Here is a 12,467-nt window from a genome sequence, read left to right on the forward strand (position 1 = left end):
ATCAGAATGCCTGTCATCTAGTTGAAATCATTTATGTCTGGTTTCATCACTGTTTGACCCCTCTAATTCTAGAGATATGGCCTTTTTTTTTTTCTTTTAAGTAACTATAAACAAGAAATCTAGGTTTGCAGATATAACTGCTGTATAATGACACTTCAAGAGCAGCTATAGGAGTTTGTTTAGAAAGAGATGTTTCTCATATAGGGTACTTTCAGTCAAAAAAAAAAAAAAACAAAAAAAACCTCATCTATCAGTAATGTGAAAAGTTTGTATAAATACTTGCATCAGTTTTATAAAATGTGCATTAACCTGTTACCCTGAAAGTCATATTACATTAATCAACATTGTCTTAAAAGAATATTTATTTTCTCTGAGAACATTCAGCTTCTTATTTCTCCTGAAGATGAAATGTGTTACCGATTCCTGTATGCTTTAATTTCTTGTTTCAAAATCTATAATGGCAGATGTTAGTGCCTTGTAAACAGACACTCTGTATTGCAATGGAGTACTTGGCTTTAAGTAACATCAGCCCCTTGTAGGATTACAAACTGATTTATATATTAATGCCAGTATTTGAAAGGCCAGCCCGTCATTATAGGATCACAAACTGATGTGCACAAGGAAGCCAATGTTTGACTTATCAGTAGGTATCAGTAGCCCTTTGCAGCCATGGCAGGAGCGGCTGGTTGTGAATTTGGAATGCAATATACTAGGTGCAATGTGTTTAGTTAAATTTCATGAAATATGCTATAGAAATATCAAGTGCTAATGTTCCATTTTTTTCTATCTCTTCTCTTGAAGACCCTTTCTTCTGCATTTTTTTAACCTTTCCCTGTTTTTAATGTTGGAGTTGAGATCTAGCTCCTGATGTAGACACGCAGAGATGGATGTCTTCGTATATGCTAGGCATTTAAACTGCAGAACAGTCAGTACGGTCATCATTAGAGCTTAGATAGTGCTTTAGCTATGATAAACACGTGAAGTCTGTTGTCCAGTTTGAGTTTTCTTTGTACCTTCAACTTCCATTGTAGACAGGTTCAGGTTTCACAAAGGTTTTATCATATTTGCGACATTCAAATGACATTCTCGAGTGGCCATGCATGCATATGTATAAGCAGCTAAATCTCACCCTAGTGGTTGGTCAGCTTAATCTTTCAGTGCTCACTAGATCTTTGAGGACTTTCATGTAAATACCTGTTATAGGTTCATTAAAAATAGGTGTCTTAATCTGAATCCTGCACCTGAAATTGGACTGTCTGTAGTAGTAGAACAAGTTGCTACATGGGCAAAACACTGATGTACTGTTATCCTTTAGATTTCTCTGTGCAACTCTGTATCCTGAATAAGACCTTAATAGTTCATACAATCTTTTTTTCCATATTTGCATAGTCTTCAGAAAAGTTAGAACATGTAGCTGATGACTAATGATGACAGTGAACTATGCATTCTGATTTTTTTTGTTGTTTTTTGTTTTTGTTTTTTGTTTTTCTCCCCACAGTGGCATTGCTCTATTAGCAAAAGAGAGATTTTAATAGTGGCATCAGAAACAGCAGGGAAAGCTAGGAAACTTTCACCCTGTTTTCATCAGAGGAATTTTTATCCTCTTGATGCAAATTTAAAATACCGACTTAGTTATGTATATTCAGTAAATAATACTTTTTCTATACAAGCTAGATAAAAATAATAGTGACAGCTGTAGTTTACAGAAAGCATATTGCAATTTAGACCTTGATTGTTTTTTGGTTTTCTTACTTGTTGAATGAGTCTTGGCAGTCTTGTTCAGTATTAGCATCTAACTCGCTTTGTCTTATACCTTCATCTAAGGATGTTGGAGTTCTTATGCTGGTTTTCAGTAGTTACTCCTAACAGTACTCTAGTGAAATAAAGCAATTTCTATGCTGCTATACAGGAACTCTGTCCAGGACTAGAATTGAGGCATTAGCAGTAAAAGTGATGGACAAATCAGCCTCTCCAGCCTCAGTAAGATTTCATTGGTTATTTGAGGCAACAGATACCAATTTTTAGTCTCCACAAGTCCATGTTTCACTTAATCAAAGCCTACTTCAGTCTCGAGGCTGAAAGGAGCTCAGGTGGAGTTCACATCCCTCGTGTCCTGACTGCTAGTCAGTGAAACTTTCCATGTTTGATGCCATCTTCTTGATCTCTCCAAGGGTCTGCCCCCTTTACTCCATAGGTTAAGAAAACCAAGTGTTCGGTAGGAAAATGTAGTCAATGTGTGGTTTTTTTTGTTGCTGGTGTGTGTGTGTGTGTTTTGTTATACAAAAATATCAGCTTTTAGGTTGTGAAATAAATAGTTTTGTGTGCATGTGTGCTGCATAATTGCATATTCCTGGAAGCATCTCGCCCTCTTCCAGTCAGTAAATGCTTTGTCTTTCTTTAGATTTCAGACCAGGTGAAATTCTGCAGTAAAATAGCTTGAATGGAGTGGAGTCATGATTAGGGCCCTGTCTTTTCAGGCGAGAGACTCTGCTTGAAGTCTTTTCACGTGGAGATTTTCCCACTTTATGAAAGAACGCTGGTGTCACCTATTAGACTTGGAGTGAGCTATTTTCAACCCTAGAAATTTCAACAACTGGGGTGAGCTGGGTGTCTAAAGTTTTGGCGTCTAAATACAGACATCTAAGGCCTTTATAGGTCTAGCTCTACAAGAACATAAATATCTCAGAGAATCAAATAGGTTTTATCCGTTGTCTTAAATAACTTTTCTTGATGTTTTTAAAGCAAAACAAAACCCTCTCATCCATATGATAGCTGGAGGACTGGGATTTAGCAGTCATTCAGGAACAGGAATAAACCAATACTTGCAGTCCAGTTGTGTCTTTAATTGCTAAGTATGCACCAATAATTAAGGTGTTTTTCAGATTAAGATATAATAAATGGAAAATGGGTTGGAAGCTGAGGGTAAAAACGTGATGGTCTAAGAGACCAAGACATAAATATCATGGCAGTGACACTATATAGTGAAGGAAGGAAACATGTTGCACAGTGTTCACAGCTGCTCTACTGGGAGGATAAATGATAATCATTTATAAGTACCATACTGTTTGAGTATGAACTAAGACTTTAAGAGAGTCATCTTTCAAATTCAATTGAAAAGAAGTGTTTCTTCCTAACCAAATTATGTAGCTTTCAGGAACATTTCAAATAAAAACTACATAAATTGGTATGCGACATTCCAAAAGAAAAAATCGAAAATATCCCCCAAAAAACTCAAACCTTGACAGCTGCCAAAATATGATGCTGTATGTTTCCCCGTAGACTGTTTTTCAGCTCTGGTTATTAGTTGTGGATGGATGGGTTTTTTGTTTGTTTGTTTTGTCATATCTGAGGCTGACAAAATTCAAATCAGTAGTGTTTTGAGGAGCAGTACTTTTGGAGGAAAAACAGATGATTAAGCTGACAAAAACAAACTCCAAAGTTGTTACTGATGACTTTTTACCTCCTCCCTTACAGATTCATATCACGAGTGATGGCTATGTTAGGAGACAATATGCTTTTCGCAGTGGAAGATCAATCATGACAGAATAACAGTCATAAATTATATTTGCTGCCCTTTCAGAATTGTGCCTTTTGTGCAAAAATTGCTACACCAAACCAGTATTTTTCTGTTTGAAGTTCATATGATCTAGAACAACTGTTTTATGCAGAGCCAGAGCATTCAAGTTCCTATTTTTATCCTGCTCTGTTTCTGCTACTGTTCAGTATTTCCTGACAGCACACATTGTCAAATAGGTCCCAGAAACTTTCTCTAGCCTTGTTTTTGTAATAGAATTTGCACTGCACTATAGTCTAAAGGCATGGAGGGGGGACTTGCAGGCAGATAAGGTGGTGGAGTCACAGTGAAAACAGCTGGTGAGAGCTGAGGCCAAAAAATATATGGTCCAAGACAAGAAAAAAATCATGAAGGTGAATATAAGCCTCTAGAAAGACTGCTAGGAAGCATGTCAGGGTTGTCTTTCTGAATGAGAAGTTCTGGTTATCAGTCTGTTCCAAGTCCTTTTTTTTTTTTTACTTGGTTTGTGGTTTGTTTGCGGTTTTTTTGTGTTTCAGGTTTTGTTTTTTTGTTTTTGTTTTTCTTTTACCTGATACACTCCCCACTGTCTGCCTAATTCAAGGAAGTAGCATCTTCCAACATTGCATTATCACATCACTCTTTTTTTTTTTTTAATTGATCTTCTTAATGAGGTTTAGCAGGTGATACTCTCTCTGGTGTGACATGTGGGAGAACACTATCTTCAGAGTCACCAAGTTTGGCGTAAAATCTGCTGAAAGATCCAGGAACCACCTGAGCCATCTCCATCATTAATATCTTGAAAGTGGAATGCTGAGTGACGTACCCTGATACGACTTTGCCTTTGGATGATCACTTGAGATACTTGTGACCTTTTTAGCTTTCTTTTTATCTCATTAAAAGATTTCAAATCATTAATAAATAATAAAAGCTCCACCTAATTTTCAGTAGTGTAATATGCAAATAATTTCACTTAGCCAAAATAAACTGTCCATCTCCATCATTTGTAAGAAGAAGAAGAATGTAAGTCAGGCTTTTCTTTGGAAAGCTCTGAAACTGCAATTCTCCCTCAAGCTGGCTGATCAGTCTTTTCTTGAGTGGGGTAGTGACTTGAAGCAAATGCCAAAGGGAGCCTTGTGTCCTGGTATTGTAGTCTCTTATGCTGACTTAACCGAGCTTGAAAGAGCTGCGTGAATGGAAATGGGTTAAGTCTGTGTTTAGCAGGTGGGTTTGAAAGATATTTAATATATTTAATATATTAAAGTGAAAGCTTTTGACATATGTTATTTAGAGTTGTAGCCTAAAATCTGCTAAAATTTGAAGTACAGTTAAGGAAACTGTAGTGTTAATGCAGGTTGGCGTCATGTTACTTTCTTTTATACTTTGATCCTAAAAATGAGTACTTAAGTAAACTATTTGATTTATATAATTTATATTGTAATTTATACAAATGTGCATCAGGCAGCTATTAAGAATGTTTTTGAATGTTTTAGATGCTTCTTTGTTATCAATTTAAATTATTAATTAGCACCTCTTATTCCCCATCTCCAGCGCAAACTAAAAAAGATTTAATTACTGCCACAAGAATTATTGTTTTATTCAAACGTTGTCTCTTGACTCTTCAAGGTGACAGGTTTGAACAAGTGAACGGAAAACAGATTTCCCTTCCCCCCGCCCCAAACTTTTTAATTAAACATTTTTTGTAATTGAATGAAGCTCTGTGTGTGTGTGTATGTATGTATATGTATGTGTATATATATGTATAATCTCAAAGTGCCTACTTCAAAAACTTGGTGTACAAAAATGAGCTCTAAAAGTAACTCATGTAACAATTTGAAAAAGCTGTTGAAGGAAGTTTCTGAGCACAGACAAATAGGTTTGCAAAATGTAACGATTGTGACATTTATCAACTAGTGAATACTTGGTCTGCTCATTAGGCATCCGTGTGATCTCCTGTAGAAAATTGACCATGATGGAATTTATGTATCTTGGGTTGAAGAAGAGTGCTTACGACAGACTTCAAACCTTCTCTGATGACAGAACATTTTTTTTATTCAATAAAATGGACAAAGAGGGATGATTAATTGAAAAATATTAGCTGTTCTGATTTTTCAAGAGTGCTGAGCACCTAAGCCTATCAAAATATTAAAATGAATACAGACTCTACAGGTTAAAAGATCCACTGGAAAGTAGATGTCAGTCCTTAACACTGTTCCCTTTTATAATTTTGAAGCAAGACTTTGTACTTGTATATCGTGTTTTATTTGTGACTGTCTATATAACAATCATGTTAATCATTTTCCAGTTACTTGTTTATGAGGTCTTTCATCTTGTATCCACATTTCATTCTTTTCTCTAAATTAGGTATTAAAGCTAAAGTTGTTAATATCATTAGGAAGCTTTGCTTTAGTTGCAAGACTTAATACTCATATTCATTCTAATAGTTCAAACATGCATCACCTTTTTGACCTTAATTTATTTCCCAGTTTCTCATTACTGCTGCCTTCAGGAAGATGGTTTCTATCTGTCCTAAGGAAATCACTAATGACCCAAGTCATTTTTTTGTTAAACTTATGCATCTCAAAAGCTAGCACCAAAGTGAAAATCTGCTTGCATAACATTTTCAGAGGCTTTTTTTTTTTCTTGCTTTGTATGGTCAATGTTTTCCATTTAAGAAACGGGTCAAAAATATTCCTAGGAATTGGCTTCCTAGGAATTATGAATTGTACTACTATGATTTTCACTGACTATATTTTTGTTCACAATTGTTTAATGTTTAATCTTTAGAATATCTGAATGTCTTAGTGTGTTTTTGTTTTTTGTTTTTTTTCTCTTTTTTTAAGATGCTGGTATTTCAGTTGTTTATTTCACAACATATTGCATCTCACGTATGGTTCAGCACTGTTGAAAAGGGATACATTGAATGCTTCCCGGTAAAAATATGAACAATTTTGTAAACAGCGTGAGGATGATTCCAGATTGCACACGTGCTGTTGGGGTGGGGGGTGGATAGGAAAGGGAATTGAGCATTTGAAGCCAGAGACTTTTACATGTCTTTATCAGGTTGATGCTGCAGAAACATTTCTAACAGGTGGTTAGCCTGCAGTTGATTTAAAAAGAGAAAGATTTGGTCAAGGTGATAAAACTCTTGCATGTTAATACTCAAAGTTCAAAACAGACTTTGGAGCATTTCAAATATAATTTCAGATTTGAAATGATAGTGTATAATGGGATTTTTTTTTGAAGTATTTGAAAACTATTAATAAAATTTACCATTGTTTCAAAATTCTTTTAAGATTTGAGTAGCTTTGAATTTTTTTTTGATATTTAGTGGCTTCAAAAGGAATCCAAGTTTCCTGTTTTACTTGGGATCATGAGTCTTATTTTCCCTTTGGTGAACCTAACATACAACTGAAATAACATTATCTGCTGCAAGCATAAACAAATGTGATATTAAAAGCAATGGAATATGTGTGTTAATATTTTAATTTGCTAACAAATTCTAAAGAAGAAACACAGAGTAAGTCACACTTGCATAACTTTGTATTTAGTGTCTATTGGCCAGTTTGGACATTGATTTGAGTCTTTGTGGCTATGCTCCATACATTTGGGAGGGGTGGGGGGACAACTTATTTGTTTGTACTCTGAATGAATTTGAGATCAACTTTTTGCTTAAGCCCATAATTTGAAATCAGAAGCTGAAGTTATAAAATATACAGTTACAAGCCTTAGACAAACCAGTAAATTGTTTTTTTTGAGAGCTGGTGAGCATCTTCCAAAGATTGCACATATAGGGTGTTGGGGTTTTTTCGTTGTTGTTTTTTTTGCTTTTGGTTGTTGCGTCAAGATTTGATACTGTGTGAAACACTGAAATAAATAATTATGTTTGCCTTTCCTTCTTATACAGGTAAACTATTTCACATTGACTTTGGTTACATTTTGGGCCGTGACCCTAAGCCTCTGCCTCCTCCGATGAAGCTGAATAAGGAAATGGTGGAAGGCATGGGAGGCACGCAGAGCGAGCAGTACCAGGAGTTCCGTAAGCAGTGCTACACAGCCTTTCTCCACCTCCGCAGGTAGCAATACTGTTTTGATGCAGAAAGTTATTAGATCTGCCATGAGGTCGGGGAGGAGTGAATGCATTGGGAAAAGGTTTCTGTTCAAAGCTCAAAGCCTACACGTCTACATTCAAAATTTGAGCAAGAACCTGTACAAAGCGAAGGGATGAGAACAACACAACAAATACATATGTGACACTGAGCTTGAATATAATTCTGTCCTTCAAGTTAAGGGTCTTAGTTTTGCTTTTCTAATAACCTAAATAGCTTTTTCATAACTCTTGTAGGTTATTAAATTGTGGCTTCTATTTTGGATTTTTTTGCCTTTCTTTTCTCTAGTTATTGATGGTAAGTAACTGTTTAAATCATTACTCATTTGCTGCTTTCCTTCCCTCCTTCACTTTAGATTAGTGATGATCAAAATCTATTATTCTTTGCCTTGAAAATGGTGTGTATAAGCTTAGTTGGATGTAGATCCTGCTGGACAATTATTAGCTGCTTATGGTGACAGTTAAGTATGTTAGCAACTTCTCTGGTTACCCAAAGCCATGACACCTAAAATGTTTTTAGACTGTATTCACTTATGAACCAAAGAAACTCACCATCATATTTGGAAGCAACTTCATTCTCTTGAATGACCATACCATTCGCTGTCAGCTTTCTTGCTTTATTTGTCTTTTGGATGGCCGAGTGGCTCAGCTTTGTTCTGTTTGAACAGAATACAGGCAAACACTCTTGGTCTGTCGAGTGGTTGATTTAGCGCATCTTCCGTGGAGAGGAAAGAATTTCACTTTATCTAGATCACGCATTATAACCTCCAAATTTGGGAGAAAGATTAGTAATATGAAAAGCGTATTCGAAAAGTGTATGTAATATGAAAAGTAGTCAGTAAATGATATGAAATCATATCAAAGAAATGTTAAAGGCAGTTTTGTCTCCTTTTAAAGAAGTGAAAAGGAATAAGGAACTGTTTTTATATACTGACATTGATAATGGATTAAGAGTAATTCAGCAGAACGAAAAAGCATGTTATCAGCAAACAATCTTCATGACTTCGAACAATCAGGCTAACTATTCTGCATTTTAAATATTGTTCAGAACTATTTTGTAATATTGAATTTCTCATACAGAATTATTTCATGTTGTTATGTATGATGAGTTTTTCATAGATGCTTGAGAGTTGCTTTTTTCCGGTAGCGTTTAAACGTAACTATTTTAGTGGAAAGGTCTCTTACATCAATGAAGGATTATTCATTGCGTTAACTAGTTTATGTAATGATTTGCTACAGATCATAGTTAGGTGTGGAGTATAATGGTAATTTTGTTATGAAACTAAGCTGTAAATCAGGATGGTTTCATTTGTAGTGACTAGGCCTATAGCTATAATTATCTAATAGTCTCTCCAATATTTGTTCAGTTTAATAGTAAGTATTTTTAAATGGTTCTGGAAAAATATCTTTAAGGCTTTCAGCAAAGAAGGCAGAGGATGATATTGATATTGCTATAACTATTACTGTATATAAGCAGCTAGAATTAAAAATCAAGATTATTTACTTATTGAAAAAAGAATAATTAGAGGGGAAATGGCTTAGCTCTTACAGTTCTGCATGTTGACACAAATCACTTCACAGATACTTCCAGCTATAAAGTGAGGACTCTTAACCTCTAATTGCTAAGACAAAATGCGAATTTCCTATTTATCATCTCTATCAAATTGTCTTGTATTCTTTTTTTCTCCTACATTTCCCTGAGATATGGGCAGTGCCCTGCATATTTTAAGTGGTGTATTTCAGAGTGGTTCAGTGTTTCTGGAGGAATGCCTGTTGGGTAATGACAACAAAAAGAGTTTAAAAATTTAAAGTGGAAAAAGGCATTTTGTTCTTTGTTCTAGATAAGTAGAAGTTTGCTACATGATCATTGGTTTTGCTGGGGAAAGATGTTTTCCACTTGTTTGATCAGCAATGATCGATTGTGTATGTCAGCAGTGGTGTAATGAAGGAGCAGCCTCTGCAGGCCTTCCGAATGTGCTGCAGGACAGAACTTGCATCCTCATTTGGGAAGCAGCAGCTTTGTGCACCTCGGTTATACGCATTTAAAGATGTTTAAGTCCTGTTGTGTGTTGTCTTTCTCCTCCCCCTTCCTTAGCGAATTCTCAGTTTACAAATTCTCAACAGGCTGCAACAGAGGAGAATATTATCATCAACATTTGAGTCTTTCCAGGACGAAGTTCTAGATTGCGTTAGTCCTTCCCAAATAAGGATTTCCCTTGTTTTAATCAAGTTTGATGTTCAGTTTGAGTTATTGGGCATAGGTAGTGGTAAGGAAGGAGGAAGTAACTAGTGGCAGCAGCTGTGGGTTGGGCTGAGATTTGCTCAGGATGCATGGTGATAGCCAGCTGGCTGGACTGGGTTGTTTTTCCCTAGTCTGTTCACGGGGGTGTAGTGGACAGAGGAAGGGTAGTAGCACTATAAGAGTGGATATGAATGCAGAAACTCCAGGTAGCAAGCAGAAAGCTGTGAAGTGCTGATCCTTTGGAAGGGTTCTAGCTAGGCAGTGGGTGGTGTGAACGGCTAATGTTAGACAGAATGAATCTGGGCCTTCAGTGGACCAACTGTGAACATCTTGGCTTATTTGCCAAGGATGTTGTCTATGGGAAGGATCAACTTAGACAATCAACTGTCTAATGTAGACAGCTCTTATCTCTCTTTTCAAATCCTAATTTTTGCATTTTTTTCCTAAATTTTGCAAAATATGTGACAGCAATACTAGAGGCAGCTAATTAATTTGCTTGATAGGCTTTTTATATCCCTAGGCCACCATCTGGTTGAGCATCAAATTGCAGAAATCTTGGCATGCAGAGCAGAGAAAGACATGTGGATACTACAGTATAATGAGCAACTCTTTTTCCTGATTTTTGTCTTTTTAAAATTTATACTGGAAAGTATTAGGTAGTGCTAGTTCCAGTTAGTTAACTGTCAACAATTTTTATGGAATTGTGCTTTTCTAGAGAGATTTTTGTTGAGCTGTATTTGCTTTGTAAAATACGGCTAAGAAGCTGTCTTTTTGGGTGGTTAAAATACTTTGTACTCCTTGTAATTGCCAGCTTATTTATATTCGGAAGCTAACTAATAAACAAATGTTGCTGCTAGGAACTCGTTTTCCATCATCTCCGAAGCTTCTAGTGATCTTATGAAAGCAATATTCCAGATTTTGAAGTCAGCTACATACTTTTTTCTGAAGGGAGGACTAGATCCCCTTACAGAATAAGGGAAGCTTCAGTTTATATTGAACAGCTTGAAAATTATCCTTTAGCTGCAAGTTGCTCTTTGAATTTCTTGCAAGGGCAAAACAATGTTCTTTAAAAGATTCACAAGTACCTCCAACACCAGCATGTTAAAACTGAAAACTCCCAACAATGGCACTATTTCTCCTTTTTTATGTTTATCTTTATACTTCAAAAATACAACATGCCTACCCAAGCTATTGCAGTTTCATTGGGCAACTGCAGGCTTAATTTCTGTTAAACTCAGTGGTAAAGGGATATATTCAACCTGTTCTGGCAAATGCTCATGCAGCAACTTGAAAGATCATTTTTTTTGTAATTATGAAGACTTAATTGTTTGAATTCTAGTTTAGGTGATACTGATGTATCACTGTTACCCATTTTAATAAGTAACTTTTAAATCCATATTCTGGCATATGTCTGTCATACTAGAGGTAGAAACTTTGTCATTAACTCTTAGAGTATTTAAAATTATAATTTGTATTTGGTATGTCTCTAGATAAATGTTATGACAATTTTTAGAAGATTAGAACAAAACCAGAGCAGAATGTATTCAGTTTTGACAGTTTGAGACAATGGTAAAGCTTTCATTGCTATTGTCGGGTATCTTACACTTTTAACATAAATATGTTCAGCTATTTTGTTATGTATGGCTCTCCTCTTAAACATTACCAACTCACATTATCTAAGACAGTGTGTTCCTTTCTTAAATAAAGTTGTTCACAAAATACTACCTTTTGTACGGTTTGCAAAATGTTTTACCTAATCTGCTCCTCCATTTAGGTATTCCAACTTGATCTTGAACTTATTTTCCCTTATGGTGGATGCCAACATTCCAGATATCGCTCTTGAACCTGACAAGACTGTAAAAAAGGTAACTGGAGAATTTCTTTTGTCTTTCAATAACCAAAATCTGCATATTGTGACATTTTTCAGTCACTTAGGATGACTTACAAATAACTGTGACCTGAAAGTGTTTGTTCCTATTTTTTGGAGCCTGAACAATTTCTAGAATCATTGAAGTTAAAGGAGTAAACTCTTGAGATCAGCAAGCACACGTACCCATAAATACAGAATAAATCTTTTTTGTCTGTGCAGCAGTGCACAGTCTGTTCTAGCATTGTGTTCTAAGTGATATTTTAACATTCTCCTGAGAATAGTGATCCCAGCCTAGCAAAACTGTTTTAAGAGGTGAAGCAATCAACATTGACTGTATTGTAAAAGATTGTTCTAGCTAGTCTAGAATCCTGCAAGTCTCAGATGATTTTTCGCAGTGGTTTTATATCTTCCTCACCAAGAAGTCTGTGTTTGTGAATACGAACTTCTATTTTCTGTGAAATGTGTCCCTTAATTCTAGCTTTGTCCCTCTGCACAAGGCTGATTCATTCTTCTCTGTTTGATGTTTTAACAATAGTTGACATTAAGAGTACGATAAATGTTCATATTGATTTCATTACGCTTGCATTTTAGGCAAATCTTGGCTTTTTTTAAAACCTGATTTACAGTGCAGGCTATCTGTTTTAATTCTGCGGAAGACTTTGTGGAGCCTGACTATCCAATGGAAATCAGCTCAGTGCAATTTTTATTCAAGAGC

The 12,467-nt window shown here is 35.7% G+C and overlaps 1 protein-coding gene across 4 annotated transcripts in view; it reads left to right on the top strand.

Annotated features, from left to right (window-relative positions):
- Positions 1-12,467, top strand: part of PIK3C3 (phosphatidylinositol 3-kinase catalytic subunit type 3) — an 84,272-nt gene that overhangs the window by 47,415 nt on the left and 24,390 nt on the right. The window contains exons 22-23 of one of the 4 annotated variants that reach the window (XM_067315420.1): positions 7,440-7,608; positions 11,657-11,747. In XM_067315420.1, coding sequence (XP_067171521.1) covers positions 7,440-7,608; positions 11,657-11,747 — 260 coding nt within the window. Of the gene's footprint in view, positions 1-6,375; positions 6,611-7,439; positions 7,609-11,656; positions 11,748-12,467 lie in introns of those variants that run through there. The other 3 variants (XM_067315422.1, XM_067315421.1, XM_067315423.1) reach the window with 3 other exon arrangements.

The sequence above is a fragment of the Apteryx mantelli genome, chromosome Z (assembly GCF_036417845.1).
Source record: "Apteryx mantelli isolate bAptMan1 chromosome Z, bAptMan1.hap1, whole genome shotgun sequence".
Taxonomy (NCBI): domain Eukaryota; kingdom Metazoa; phylum Chordata; class Aves; order Apterygiformes; family Apterygidae; genus Apteryx; species Apteryx mantelli.